Source organism: Bombina bombina, chromosome 1 (genome assembly GCF_027579735.1).
Source record: "Bombina bombina isolate aBomBom1 chromosome 1, aBomBom1.pri, whole genome shotgun sequence".
Taxonomy (NCBI): Eukaryota; Metazoa; Chordata; class Amphibia; order Anura; family Bombinatoridae; genus Bombina; species Bombina bombina.
In genome coordinates, this window is record NC_069499.1 from 1,401,891,491 (window position 1) to 1,401,904,771 (window position 13,281).

Sequence of the window (13,281 nt, forward strand, 5' to 3'; positions counted from 1 at the left end):
GAAAATTGGAACAAAAATTCTCAATGACCAAGTAAAAGATTGACATATATATATATTTAAAATACTCTGGAAACTCAATGTCATTATTTATTTTATGGCTGTAAAAAAGGGGTTCAAAATATAGGAGGTGACTCATCAATAAAGGCATGGGGGTGGGTTTATCAAAATGCATATGCCCCTATTGGTAGAAGTCTACAACTGATATTTATGAAGTGGCAGCTTAAAATTCTGTTGCCTAAACCCTGTCCTCCACCTCAAAGTAAAAATCAACCTGGAATGACCTGACTTGGATGGCTGACAAATCCTGATCTCACACAGTTAGTTGCATGACAGAGGGGGGGTGGTATATTGCATCGATCTTCCCTTGTGCAATGATAAATATGTGATAAACCTTGTCTATTAATGTGTACCAGCTTTGTAAACTTATTTTATTCAAAAATGTTTATGCTTTTTAAAACAATTATGGCCTAGATTGAAACACGTTAAGGTTGGGGTTCTTGTTCTAGTACTGGGGTATCTGAAAGGTATCTAGTTATGGTAGCTTTCACTGCGCTGAGATACCTGCAATGAAAACGAGGGAGGTGCATGAAATGAACTTACGGCCCCATGCATTAAAAGGCATACGGACATTTTCTCAACTTGAGAAGCTGTTCACACGCCTTCACTGCATACTGGCAGCAGATCTGATCATCCGCGGGGTCGTATGCAGACTACACACTCCGCTGAGTTACATTTTTGCAGGGTTTTTTTACAGAAAAAATGCAACCATTGCAAAAGTTTACAGCTCCCACTCTGTATTGTACATGCTAAACTGAAGGGCATTATATGGTTTGTCAAGAAGACAACAAAATTACTGATTATAATGTGCACCGTTCTGTCACAGTGTACAAGAATATTTAAAAAAGGCGTTAAACAGAAATTTTAAGCTGCATGCTAATGTGGTAGCTGAGAAAATGAATAATACAGTTTTATTTTGTCAAATGAGCATATTGTTTTATGGCTTTTTTCCCCCACTGATTTCCCTGTCCCCCAGAACAAAAGAATCCTTGCTATCCAATCACAAACTAATAGGCAGCTATACCACAAACTCTGTTTGCTCATATACAGTTAAGAAAAGAGACAGCATATATAGCCCTCTTCTCTTAACTTAAAGGGACAGTATACACCAATTTTCATATAACTGCATGTAATAGACACTAATATAAAGAATAATATGCACAGATGCTGATATAAAAATCCAGCATAAAACCTTATAAAAAGAAGTTCCCAGTTTAGCTCTGTTAAAAAGGTAGTTGGAAAGCCCACTGCAAGTGGGAAATATCAGACACCCCCCCTCCCCTTTCCTCTGCATATGAAAAGACTCTTTACACAAAGAGGAGCAAACTGGAGTAGGTATACCTCAGTATTCTTCTAAAACTTTGGGGCTTGGTTAGGAGTCTTAAAATCAGAGCAATGTTATTTAAAAATAAGCAAAACTATACATTTTTTATAAAAAGAAAACCTGTATGGGCTATATACATGGATCATCTACAAAACATTTATTCAAAGAAAAATCGAGTGTATATATGTCCCTTTAAGGTGGTCTGGTACTGATTCATCTTAGTTACTTAGTAATAATATATTTGGGGCCAGATTGCGAGTGGAGCGATATTTATCGCTCCCGTGCAAACTCTGCTAGAAGTAATCTTTTTGCGCGTTACAAGTTGAAAGTAAAAGGTTTTTGCGCGTCTGTGCATTAGCATATTATCCCATAGAAGTAAATGGAGGAAAACATGTTGAAAGTAAAAGGTTTTTGCGTGTGTGCGCATTAACGTATTCCCCCATAGAAGTCAATGGAGCAAAAAAAGCTGAAAACAACCAACTCGCACACAAACTCGATCACATATACTCAAGTGCGCTAACCCGACATGAAAATATTAATATTTCACATTCAAAATTTTTTCACATAGAAGAATATGTTCTAATTATTAAAAACATAATTTATGCTTACCTGATAAATTTATTTCTCTTGTAGTGTGTTCAGTCCACGGGTCATCCATTACTTATGGGATATATTCTCCTTCCCAACAGGAAGTTGCAAGAGGATCACCCAAGCAGAGCTGCTATATAGCTCCTCCCCTCACATGTCATATCCAGTCATTCGACCGAAACAAGACGAGAAAGGAGAAACTATAGGGTGCAGTGGTGACTGGAGTTATAATTTAAAATTTAGAACCTGCCTCAAAAAAGACAGGGCGGGCCGTGGACTGAACACACTACAAGAGAAATAAATTTATCAGGTAAGCATAAATTATGTTTTCTCTTGTTAAGTGTGTTCAGTCCACGGGTCATCCATTGCTTATGGGATACCAATACCAAAGCTAAAGTACACGGATGATGGGAGGGACAAGGCAGGAACATTAAACAGAAGGAACCACTGCCTGTAGAACCTTTCTCCCAAAAACAGCCTCCGAAGAAGCAAAAGTGTCAAATTTGTAAAATTTTGAAAAAGTATGAAGTGAAGACCAAGTTGCAGCCTTGCAAATCTGTTCAACAGAGGTCTCATTCTTAAAGGCCCAGGTGGAAGCCACAGCTCTAGTGGAATGAGCTGTAATTCTTTCAGGAGGCTGCTGTCCAACAGTCTCATAGGCTAAACGTATTATGCTACGAAGCCAAAAAGAGAGAGAGGTAGCCGAAGCCTTTTGACCTCTCCTCTGTCCAGAGTAAACGACAAACAGAGAAGAAGTTTGCCGAAAATCTTTAGTTGCCTGTAAGTAGAACTTCAGGGCACGGACCACGTCTAGATTATGCAAAAGACGTTCCTTCTTTGAAGAAGGGTTAGGACATAATGATGGAACAACAATCTCTTGATTGATATTCCTGTTAGAAACAACCTTAGGTAAGAACCCAGGTTTAGTACGCAGGACTACCTTGTTTGAATGAAAGATCAGATAAGGAGAATCACAATGTAAGGCAGATAACTCAGAGACTCTTCGAGCCGAGGAAATAGCCATCAAAAACAGAACATTCCAAGATAAAAGCTTAATATCAATGGAATGAAGGGGTTCAAACGGAACACCCTGAAGAACTTTAAGAACCAAGTTTAAGCTCCACGGAGGAGCAACAGCTTTAAACACAGGCTTAATCCTAGCCAAAGCCTGACAAAAAGCCTGGACGTCTGGGTTCTCTGCCAGACGTTTGTGTAAAAGAATAGACAGAGAAGAAATCTGTCCCTTTAGCGAACTAGCGGATAAACCCTTGTCTAAACCCTCTTGTAGAAAAGCCAATATCCTAGGAATCCTAACCTTACTCCATGAGTAACTCTTGGATTCACACCAATATAAATATTTACGCCATATCTTATGGTAAATTTTTCTGGTCACAGGTTTCCGAGCCTGTATTAATGTATCAATAACCGACTCTGAGAAACCATGCTTCGATAGAATCAAGCGTTCAATCTCCATGCAGTCAGCCTCAGAGAAATTAGGTTTGGATGGTTGAAAGGACCCTGAATTAGAAGGTCCTGCCTCAGAGGTAGAGACCATGGTGGACAGGACGACATGTCCACTAGGTCTGCATACCAGGTCCTGCGTGGCCACGCAGGCGCTATCAGAATCACCGATGCTCTCTCCTGTTTGATCCTGGCAATCAGTCGAGGTAGCAACGGAAAAGGTGGAAACACATAAGCTATGTTGAAAACCCAAGGGGCTGCTAGTGCATCTACCAGCACCGTTCCCGGGTCCCTGGACCTGGATCCGTAACAAGGAAGCTTGGCGTTCTGGCGAGATGCCATGAGATCCAGATCCGGTTTGCCCCAACGACGAATCAGTTGAGCAAATACCTCCGGGTGAAGTTCCCACTCCCCCGGATGAAAAGTCTGGCGACTTAGAAAATCCGCCTCCCAGTTCTCCACGCCTGGGATGTAGATCGCTGACAGGTGGCAAGAGTGAGACTCTGCCCAGCGAATTATCTTCGAGACTTCCACCATCGCTAGGGAACTCCTGGTTCCCCCTTTATGATTGATGTAAGCCACAGTCGTGATGTTGTCCGACTGAAATCTGATGAACCTCAGTGTTGCTAACTGAGGCCAAGCTAGAAGAGCATTGAATATTGCTCTTAATTCTAGAATGTTTATTGGGAGGAGTTTCTCCTCCTGAGTCCACGATCCCTGAGCCTTCAGGGAGTTCCAGACTGCTCCTCAGCCTAGTAGGCTGGCATCTGTTGTTACAATCGTCCAATCTGGTCTGCGAAAGGTCATTCCTTCGGACAGATGAACCCGTGACAACCACCAGAGAAGAGAATCTCTGGTCTCCTGGTCCAGATTTAGCAAAGGGGACAGATCTGAGTAATCCCCGTTCCACTGACTTAGCATGCATAGTTGCAGCGGTCTGAGATGCAGGCGCGCAAATGGCACTATGTCCATTGCCGCGACCATTAAGCCGATTACTTCCATGCATTGAGCTACTGATGGGCTTGGAATGGAGTGAAGGACACGGCAAGCATTGAGAATCTTTGATAACCTGGACTCCGTCAGGTAAATCTTCATCTCTACAGAATCTATAAGAGTCCCTAGAAAAGGAACCCTTGTGAGTGGTAACAGAGAACTCTTTTCCACGTTCACTTTCCACCCATGCGACCTCAGAAATGCTAGAACTATCTCTGTATGAGACTTTGCATTTCGAAAACTTGACGCTTGTATCAGAATGTCGTCTAGGTATGGAGCCACCGCTATGCCTCGTGGTCTTAGTACCGCCAGAAGTGAGCCCAGAACCTTTGTAAAAATTCTCTGGGCCGTAGCTAACCCGAAGGGAAGAGCTACAAACTGGTAATGCCTGTCTAGAAAGGCAAACCTTAGGTACCGATAATGATGTTTGTGAATCGGTATGTGAAGGTAGGCATCCTTTAAGTCCACTGTGGTCATATATTGACCCTCTTGGATCATGGGTAGGATGGTCCGAATGGTTTCCATCTTGAACGATGGAACCCTTAGGAATTTGTTTAAGATTTTTAAGTCTAAGATTGGTCTGAAGGTTCCCTCTTTTTTGGGAACCACAAACAGATTTGAGTAAAACCCTTGCCCTTGTTCCGCTCGCGGAACTGGGTGGATCACTCCCATCACTAAGAGGTCTTGTACACATTGTAGAAATGCCTCTTTCTTTACTAGGTTTGTTGATAACCTTGACAGATGAAACCTCCCTTGTGGAGGGGAAGTTTTGAAATCCAGAAGGTATCCCTGAGATATAATCTCCAACGTCCAGGGATCCTGTACATCTCTTGCCCAAGCCTGGGCGAAGAGAGAAAGTCTGCCCCCCACTAGATCCGTCTCCGGAAAGGGGGCCCTGTCTTAGGGGTGGAAGTAGGCTTTCTGGCCTGCTTGCCCTTGTTCCATGACTGGTTGCCTTTCCAACCCTGTCTGTAACGAGCAGTAGTTCCTTCCTGTTTTGGAGCGGAGGAAGTTGATGCTGCTCCTGCCTTGAAATTACGAAAGGCACGGAAATTAGACTGTTTGACCTTTGATTTGGCCCTGTCCTGAGGAAGGGTGTGGCCCTTACCTCCAGTAATGTCAGCAATAATTTCCTTCAAGCCGGGCCCGAATAAGGTCTGCCCTTTGAAAGGAATGTTCAGTAATTTAGACTTAGAAGTTACATCTGCTGACCAGGATTTAAGCCATAGCGCTCTGCGCGCCTGTATGGCGAATCCGGAATTCTTAGCCGTAAGTTTGGTTAAATGCACTACGGCATCCGAAACAAACGCATTAGCCAGCTTAATGGTTCTAAGCTTACTCAAAGTCTCATCCAATGGTGCTGTGCGAATCGCTTCTTCCAGAGACTCAAACCAGAATGCCGCTGCAGCAGTGACAGGCGCAATGCATGCAAGAGGCTGTAATATAAAACCTTGTTGAACAAACATTTTCTTAAGGTAACCCTCTAATTTTTTATCCATTGGATCTGAGAAAGCACAGCTATCCTCCACCGGGATAGTGGTACGCTTGGCTAAAGTAGAAACTGCTCCCTCCACCTTAGGGACCGTCTGCCATAAGTCTCGTGTGGTGGCGTCTATAGGGAACATTTTTCTAAATATCGGAGGAGGGGAAAAAGGCACACCGGGTCTATCCCACTCCTTGCTAATAATCTCTGTAAGCCTTTTTGGTATAGGAAAAACGTCAGTACACACCGGTACCGCATAGTATTTATCCAGCCTACATAATTTCTCTGGGATTGCCACCGTGTCACAATCATTCAGAGCCGCTAACACCTCCCCTAGCAACACGCGGAGGTTCTCAAGCTTAAATTTAAAATTTGAAATTTCTGAATCCGGTCTCCCCGAATCAGAACCGTCACCCACAGAATGAAGCTCTCCGTCCTCATGTTCTGCAAATTGTGACGCAGTATCAGACATGGCTCTCGTGTCATCTGCGCGCTCTGTCCTTAACCCAGAGCTGTCGCGCTTGCCTCTTAACCCGGGCATATTGTATAATACTTCTTTCATAACATTAGCCATATCATGTAAAGTGATTTGTAAGGGCCTTGATGTACTTGGCGCCTCAATCTCACGCACCTCCCGAGCGGGAGACGAAGGTACAGACACGTGAGGAGAGTTAGACGGCATAACTTCCCCCTCGTTGTCTGGTGATAATTTCAGTAATATCAATACAATTGGTACACATATTTCTATTGGGCTCCACATCGGCTTTTGAACATAATGAACAAGCAGATTCCTCTGTATCAGACATGTTTAAACAGACTAGCAATGAAGCTAGCAAGCTTGGAAATTACTTTCAATAAGTTTACAAGCAATATAAAAAACGCTGCAGCGCTTTTAAAAAGACAGTTGAATAACAAAGAACTAATTCAGTTATAGTCAACAATTCTTAACGGTAAATGTATTAATTAGCAGAGGATTGCACCCATTAGCAAAAGGATGATTAACCCCTCAATACCCAAAAACGGATATCAAATTAAGATTTAACGCTTTTATCACAGTCAAACACACTGTCACAGGTCTGCTGTGACTGATTACCTCCCTCAAAAACGAATTTTGAAGACCCCTGAGCTCTCTAGAGACGACCTGGATCAAGGAGGAAGAAGCAGGAAGACTGTGCTAGAATTTTAACTGCGCAACAAGGCCCCTCCCACTCATATTACAACAGTGGGAGACCTGATATAACGGTTTCTATGCAGAAAAATACGTTAGCCATGTGGAAAAAAATCATGCCCAAAAGGATTTATCACCAAAGTACCTCACAAAACGAATAACATGCCAGTAAACGTTTTAAAAACAAACTTTTTTAATGTCATGCAAAGTTATCACTAAGCCTGCTACCAGTCGCTTCCACTGCAGATAAGGCTTAAGCATTATTTCAGTATTAACAGTATTTTCTCAGTCAAATTCTAGTCCCTAGAAAATAACTCGACTGCGCATACATTTATCAGCCTGATACCAGTCGCTACTACTGCATTTAAGGCTGTACTTACATCATATGGGTAACGGCAGAGTTTTCTTAGTCAATTCCATTCCCAGAAAATATTGTACTGCACATACCTCATTTGCGGGGGACCCCGCATGCTATTCCCATTTTCTGAAGTTACCCCACTCCTCAGAATGTCGAGAACAGCCAGTGGATCTTAGTTACGCCTGCTAAGATCATAGAAAACGCAGGCAGATTCTTCTTCCAAATACTGCCTGAGATAGAAAAAACAGCACACTCCGGTGCCATTTAAAATAACAAACTTTTGATTGAAGAATAATTAAGTAAAAACTCCAACTCCTCTCGCGACCTCCTTCTTTGTTGAGGGTTGCAAGAGAATGACTGGGTATGACATGTGAGGGGAGGAGCTATATAGCAGCTCTGCTTGGGTGATCCTCTTGCAACTTCCTGTTGGGAAGGAGAATATATCCCATAAGTAATGGATGACCCGTGGACTGAACACACTTAACAAGAGAAAAAATACATATTTCTACATATATCTAATGGCATTTTAGTACAATAAACAGTATCTCACAAAAGTGAGTACACCCCTCACATTTTTGTAAATATTTTATTATATTTTTTAATGTGACAACACTGAAAAAATGACACTTTGCTACAATGTAAAGTAGTGAGTGTACAGCCTGTATAACTGTGTAAATTTGCTGTCCCCTCAAAATAACTCAACACACATCCATTAATGTCTAAACCGTTGGCAACAAAAGTGAGTACACCCAAATTGGGCCCAAATAGCCATTTACCCTCTCCGGTGACATCAAGTGTGAATGTGGAGCGGGTGTGTTAAATTTGGTGTTATCGCTCTCACACTCTCTCATACTGGTCACTGGAAGTTCATTATGGCACCTCATGGCAAAGAACTCTCTGAGGATCTGAAAAAAAGAATTGTTGCTCTACATGAAGATGGCCTAGGCTATAAGAAGATTGCCAAGACCCTGAAACTAAGCTGCAGCATGGTGGGCAAGACCATACAGCGGTTTCACAGGACAGGTTCCACTCAGAACAGGCCTCACCATGATCCACCAAAGAAGTTGAGTGCACATGCTCAGCGTCATATCCAGAGGTTGTCTTTGGGAAATAGATGTATGAGCTCTGCCAGCATTGCTGCAGAGTTTGAAGGGGTGGTGGGTCAGCCTGTCAGTGCTCAGACCATACGCCGCACACTGCACTTGGTCTGCATGGCTGTTGTCCCAGAAGGAAGCCTCTTCTAAAATTGATGCACAAGAAAGCCCACAAACAGTTTGCTGAAGACAAGCAGACTAAGCACATGGATTACTGGAACCATGTCCTGTGATCCGATGAGACCAAGATAACTTATTTGGTTCAGATGGTGTCAAGCGTGTGTGGTGGCAACCAGGTGAGGAGTACAAAGACAAGTGTGTCTTGCCTACAGTCCAGCATGGTGGTGGGAGTGTCATGGTCTGGGCCTGCATAAGTGCTAGCGGCACTGGGGAGCTACAGTTCATTGAGGGAACCATAAATGCCAACATGTACTGTGACATACTGAAGCAGAGCATGATCCCTTCCCTTTGGAGACTGGGCCGCAGGGCAGTATTCCAACATGAAGATGGCCTAGGCTATAAGAAGATTGCCAAGACCCTGAAACTAAGCTGCAGCATGGTGGGCAAGACCATACAGCGGTTTCACAGGACAGGTTCCACTCAGAACAGGCCTCACCATGATCCACCAAAGAAGTTGAGTGCACATGCTCAGCGTCATATCCAGAGGTTGTCTTTGGGAAATAGATGTATGAGCTCTGCCAGCATTGCTTCAGAGTTTGAAGGGGTGGTGGGTCAGCCTGTCAGTGCTCAGACCATACGCCGCACACTGCACTTGGTCTGCATGGCTGTTGTCCCAGAAGGAAGCCTCTTCTAAAAATGATGCACAAGAAAGCCCACAAACAGTTTGCTGAAGACAAGCAGACTAAGCACATGGATTACTGGAACCATGTCCTGTGATCCGATGAGACCAAGATAACTTATTTGGTTCAGATGGTGTCAAGCGTGTGTGGTGGCAACCAGGTGAGGAGTACAAAGACAAGTGTGTCTTGCCTACAGTCCAGCATGGTGGTGGGAGTGTCATGGTCTGGGCCTGCATAAGTGCTAGCGGCACTGGGGAGCTACAGTTCATTGAGGGAACCATAAATGCCAACATGTACTGTGACATACTGAAGCAGAGCATGATCCCTTCCCTTTGGAAACTGGGCTGCAGGGCAGTATTCCAACATGATAACGACCCAAACACTATATATATATATATATATATATATATATATATATATATAATATATATATATTTATATATATATATATATATATATATGAATATCTATTTATAAATACACAGAACATAGCTATGTGCAGAACATTGGAACATTAAATATTTACAGTAAATACATAGTTAAAACCTTTATTAAATATGGATATTGCATAAATATGCTTTTACATGTTTTTGTCTACTTGACTGCAAAGGGCTCCAATGCACATATATGTATATGTATATATATATATATATATATATATATATATATATATATATATATATATATATATACACTATATGTGTGTATATGTCTGTAAATACATTTATACACATATAAATACATATGTAATCACATATAAATATATATATATATATATATATATATATATATATGTATATATATATATATATATTTATCTCTTTGTTAAAGCCCTTTGCCTGCTTTTTTTTTCTAACAACTGAGATGTCATATCTTTGAGTTCTTATAATTTTTTTGTCCAAATTATTTTTTAAATAATTTTTTAGATAGTGTTATTATGAGTGTAAATTTGCTTTCTAATGTAGTTTTGATGTATTTTGTGACACTTTTTTTTATTGTTCTCCCCCCAGTGATAGCTGGTTTGTGCGACTTAGTGGATCCCGGAACCCCTTAAGGGATGGAGATTCTGGCCCCTTTCCCCCTTAGACAAATAAATGGAGTGGAGTGATGGCCTGGCTGACGGGAAGAGCCTAAAACCCTAGATTTGTGCCTAGGGTGTCTATCTCAGGTAGGCAGGTTAGAAAAACTCCCTGAAAGACCCATTCTCATTGACTTGGGCAGAGCATGGGGGGGGGGGCTCCCCCGCATATTCCGTTGCTGGGCCTTGTCTTGTTGCTTAACTTAAGTAGACTAGTAGACTAGTGACTCAATTGCTGATATCTCCCAATGCGCATTTCAACTTGTAATATGCAAGATACTTCCAACATGCTCTAACACCTGTAATAAACCCTATATCACTTGCGTGTTACTGTTAACGCGCCACTCGTAGTCTGGCCCTTAAGTATATGAGCAAATAGAATTTAGATTTATAAACTTGATCTTATAGCTAAATATAAATAAATATTTATATATACTCAATAAAATTAACACCTAAACTACTTTTCCTATCTTGGTTGTTGAAGCAAAACTTTCCATCTTAAAAGAGCAAATAAGTACAGATAAAGTGTGGGAGGATGGGGATAGACTGACTCATAAAAAATTAGCTAAAAAAAGTATTAACCCAAGCCCCTTAGTGGAAAGTGGAACAAGTGAGCATTTCAGATGTATTTTACAGTAAATAAAATCAAAATAAATAATGAATGTGTATTGCAATAATGTTTCATTTTCAATACTGAAACATTTTATTTGTAGTTCAAATGTAAATACCAATATGGCTAAGCCCTGTGTGAAGATGCAGAACTTTACTAGTCAGACTACTGTACTTGTACCCAGCAGTGTAATGTCCCTTTATGATATATGCAGTCCCCATGTTAGGAATTTGTCCATCACTGCGTTAGAATATGACTTCATTAGTAAAAACTAGCAACCATCAAGTTTAGTTCATTCTAGTAAATGGTCCCTGTGGGTTTGGTTCTTCTTTTCCTTTATGTAACTGAAAGTTTAAAAACGGTTAAAAATAACAGACAGGAAACCCCATGAAATGTGCACCCTTAGATTAAGTATTTTGTAAAAATGAAATCCGCTTGCCTTAGTGTGCTCTACCATACTGTATACAGTGCTTGGTTTTTCAAAATTTTCTGTATTTAATTCATAGGCATGCTCTGTATCTTGGGATTTAATGCCCACCTGTAACAGAAAAACAATATTTATTTCAATTTTTTTTCTGAAGTTAAAATGTTTTAATAAACATATTTGCATTTCTTTTTTTCTGATACATTCATATTGTTGTCAGTATATATAATTTTAGATTGGTATTTTTTATATCACAATTCAAAAAGAGCAATACATTTTTAACCCTTTCAGTGTTAACGATTGCTGATAGCCGTCGCAGAGTTTCCCACTCAGGTACTAACAAAGGCTCAGAGCTGTCGCTAGCACTCTCCCACCTTGAGGGAGATCTGGGGGCTATCAGCCGCTCCTACCCCGGCGATCAGGCCTGTATAGTGACAGACATTGCTGGGGCTTCACGTTTTGCGTAGTGACTTCACTACTTTATTAAAAAAAGACAATGACAAGAATAGGAAAAGGGGGCATGCTTCTTAAAAGCCTGTATCTCAGGCATCTAAGCAGCTACAGACCCCCAAGACCTACCGTTGGAAAGGTAATCGCCTTTCCAACGGAATAAGTCTTGGGGAGCTGGAAAAAAAAAGTTAAAAAAATATATTTGAAAACCCTTAAATCAGCTTAGCACCCAGGTGGGAAAGTGCTTAGGACTCAGAGGGTTAAACAACTTTCCAATCTACTTCTATTATCAACTTTGCTTCATTCGCGTGTATCCTTTGTTGAAGGAGCAGTAATGCACTACTAGGAGCTAGCTGAACACATTGCAATGACCCCTCAACAGCTAGCTCACAGTAGTGCATTACTGCTCCTGAGCCTTCCTATGTATGCTTGTCAACAAAGGATACCAAGAGAATGAAGTAATCTATTAAATAGAAGTATATTGGAAATTTTAAAATTGCATGCTCTGCCCCAATCATGAAAGTATAATTTTGAGTTAACCGTCTCTTTAATTTAGACCAGGTTATCAGTAGTTTATTTCTTTCATGTAATTAGCAAGAGTCCATGAGCTAGTGACGTTTGGGATATACATTCCTACCAGGAGGGGCAAAGTTTCCCAAACCTCAAAATGCCTACAAATACACCCCTCACCACACCCACAAATCAGTTTTACAAACTTTGCCTCCTATGGAGGTGGTGAAGTAAGTTTGTGCTAGATTCTACGTTGATATGCGCTCCGCAGCAGGTTGGAGCCCGGTTTTCCTCTCAGCGTGCAGTGAATGTCAGAGGGATGTGAGGAGAGTATTGCCTATTTGAATTCAATGATCTCCTTCTACGGGGTCTATTTCATAGGTTCTCTGTTATTGGTCATAGAGATTCATCTCTTACCTCCCTTTTCAGATCGACGATATACTCTTATATATATACCATTACCTCTGCTGATTTTCGTTTCAGTACTGGTTTGGCTTTCTACAACATGTAGATGAGTGTCCTGGGGTAAGTAAGTCTTATTTTCTGTGACACTCTAAGCTATGGTTGGGCACTTTTTTATAAAGTTCTATATATATGTATTCAAACATTTATTTGCCTTGACTCAGGATGTTCAACATTCCTTATTTTCAGACAGTCAGTTTCATATTTGGGATAATGCATTTGAATCAATCATTTTTTTCTTATCTTAAAATTTGACTTTTCCCTGTGGGCTGTTAGGCTCGCGGGGGCTGAAAATGCTTCATTTTATTGCGTCATTCTTGGCGCGGACTTTTTTTGGCGCAAAATTTTTTTTCTGTTTCCGGCGTCATACGTGTCGCCAGAAGTTGCATCATTTTTGACGTTCTTTTGCGCCAAAAGTGTC

General features: G+C 41.2%; 1 protein-coding gene across 1 annotated transcript in view; it reads right to left on the bottom strand.

The window, feature by feature from the left end:
• Positions 1-11,301: 11,301 nt before the first annotated feature.
• Positions 11,302-13,281, bottom strand: part of LOC128665245 (SLAM family member 5) — a 316,692-nt gene continuing 314,712 nt past the window's right edge. The window contains exons 6-7 of the mRNA XM_053719918.1: positions 11,454-11,552; positions 11,302-11,358 (exon numbers count right to left, since the gene is read on the bottom strand). Of these exons, the coding sequence (XP_053575893.1) occupies positions 11,302-11,358; positions 11,454-11,552 (156 nt within the window). The remainder of the gene's footprint in view (positions 11,359-11,453; positions 11,553-13,281) is intronic.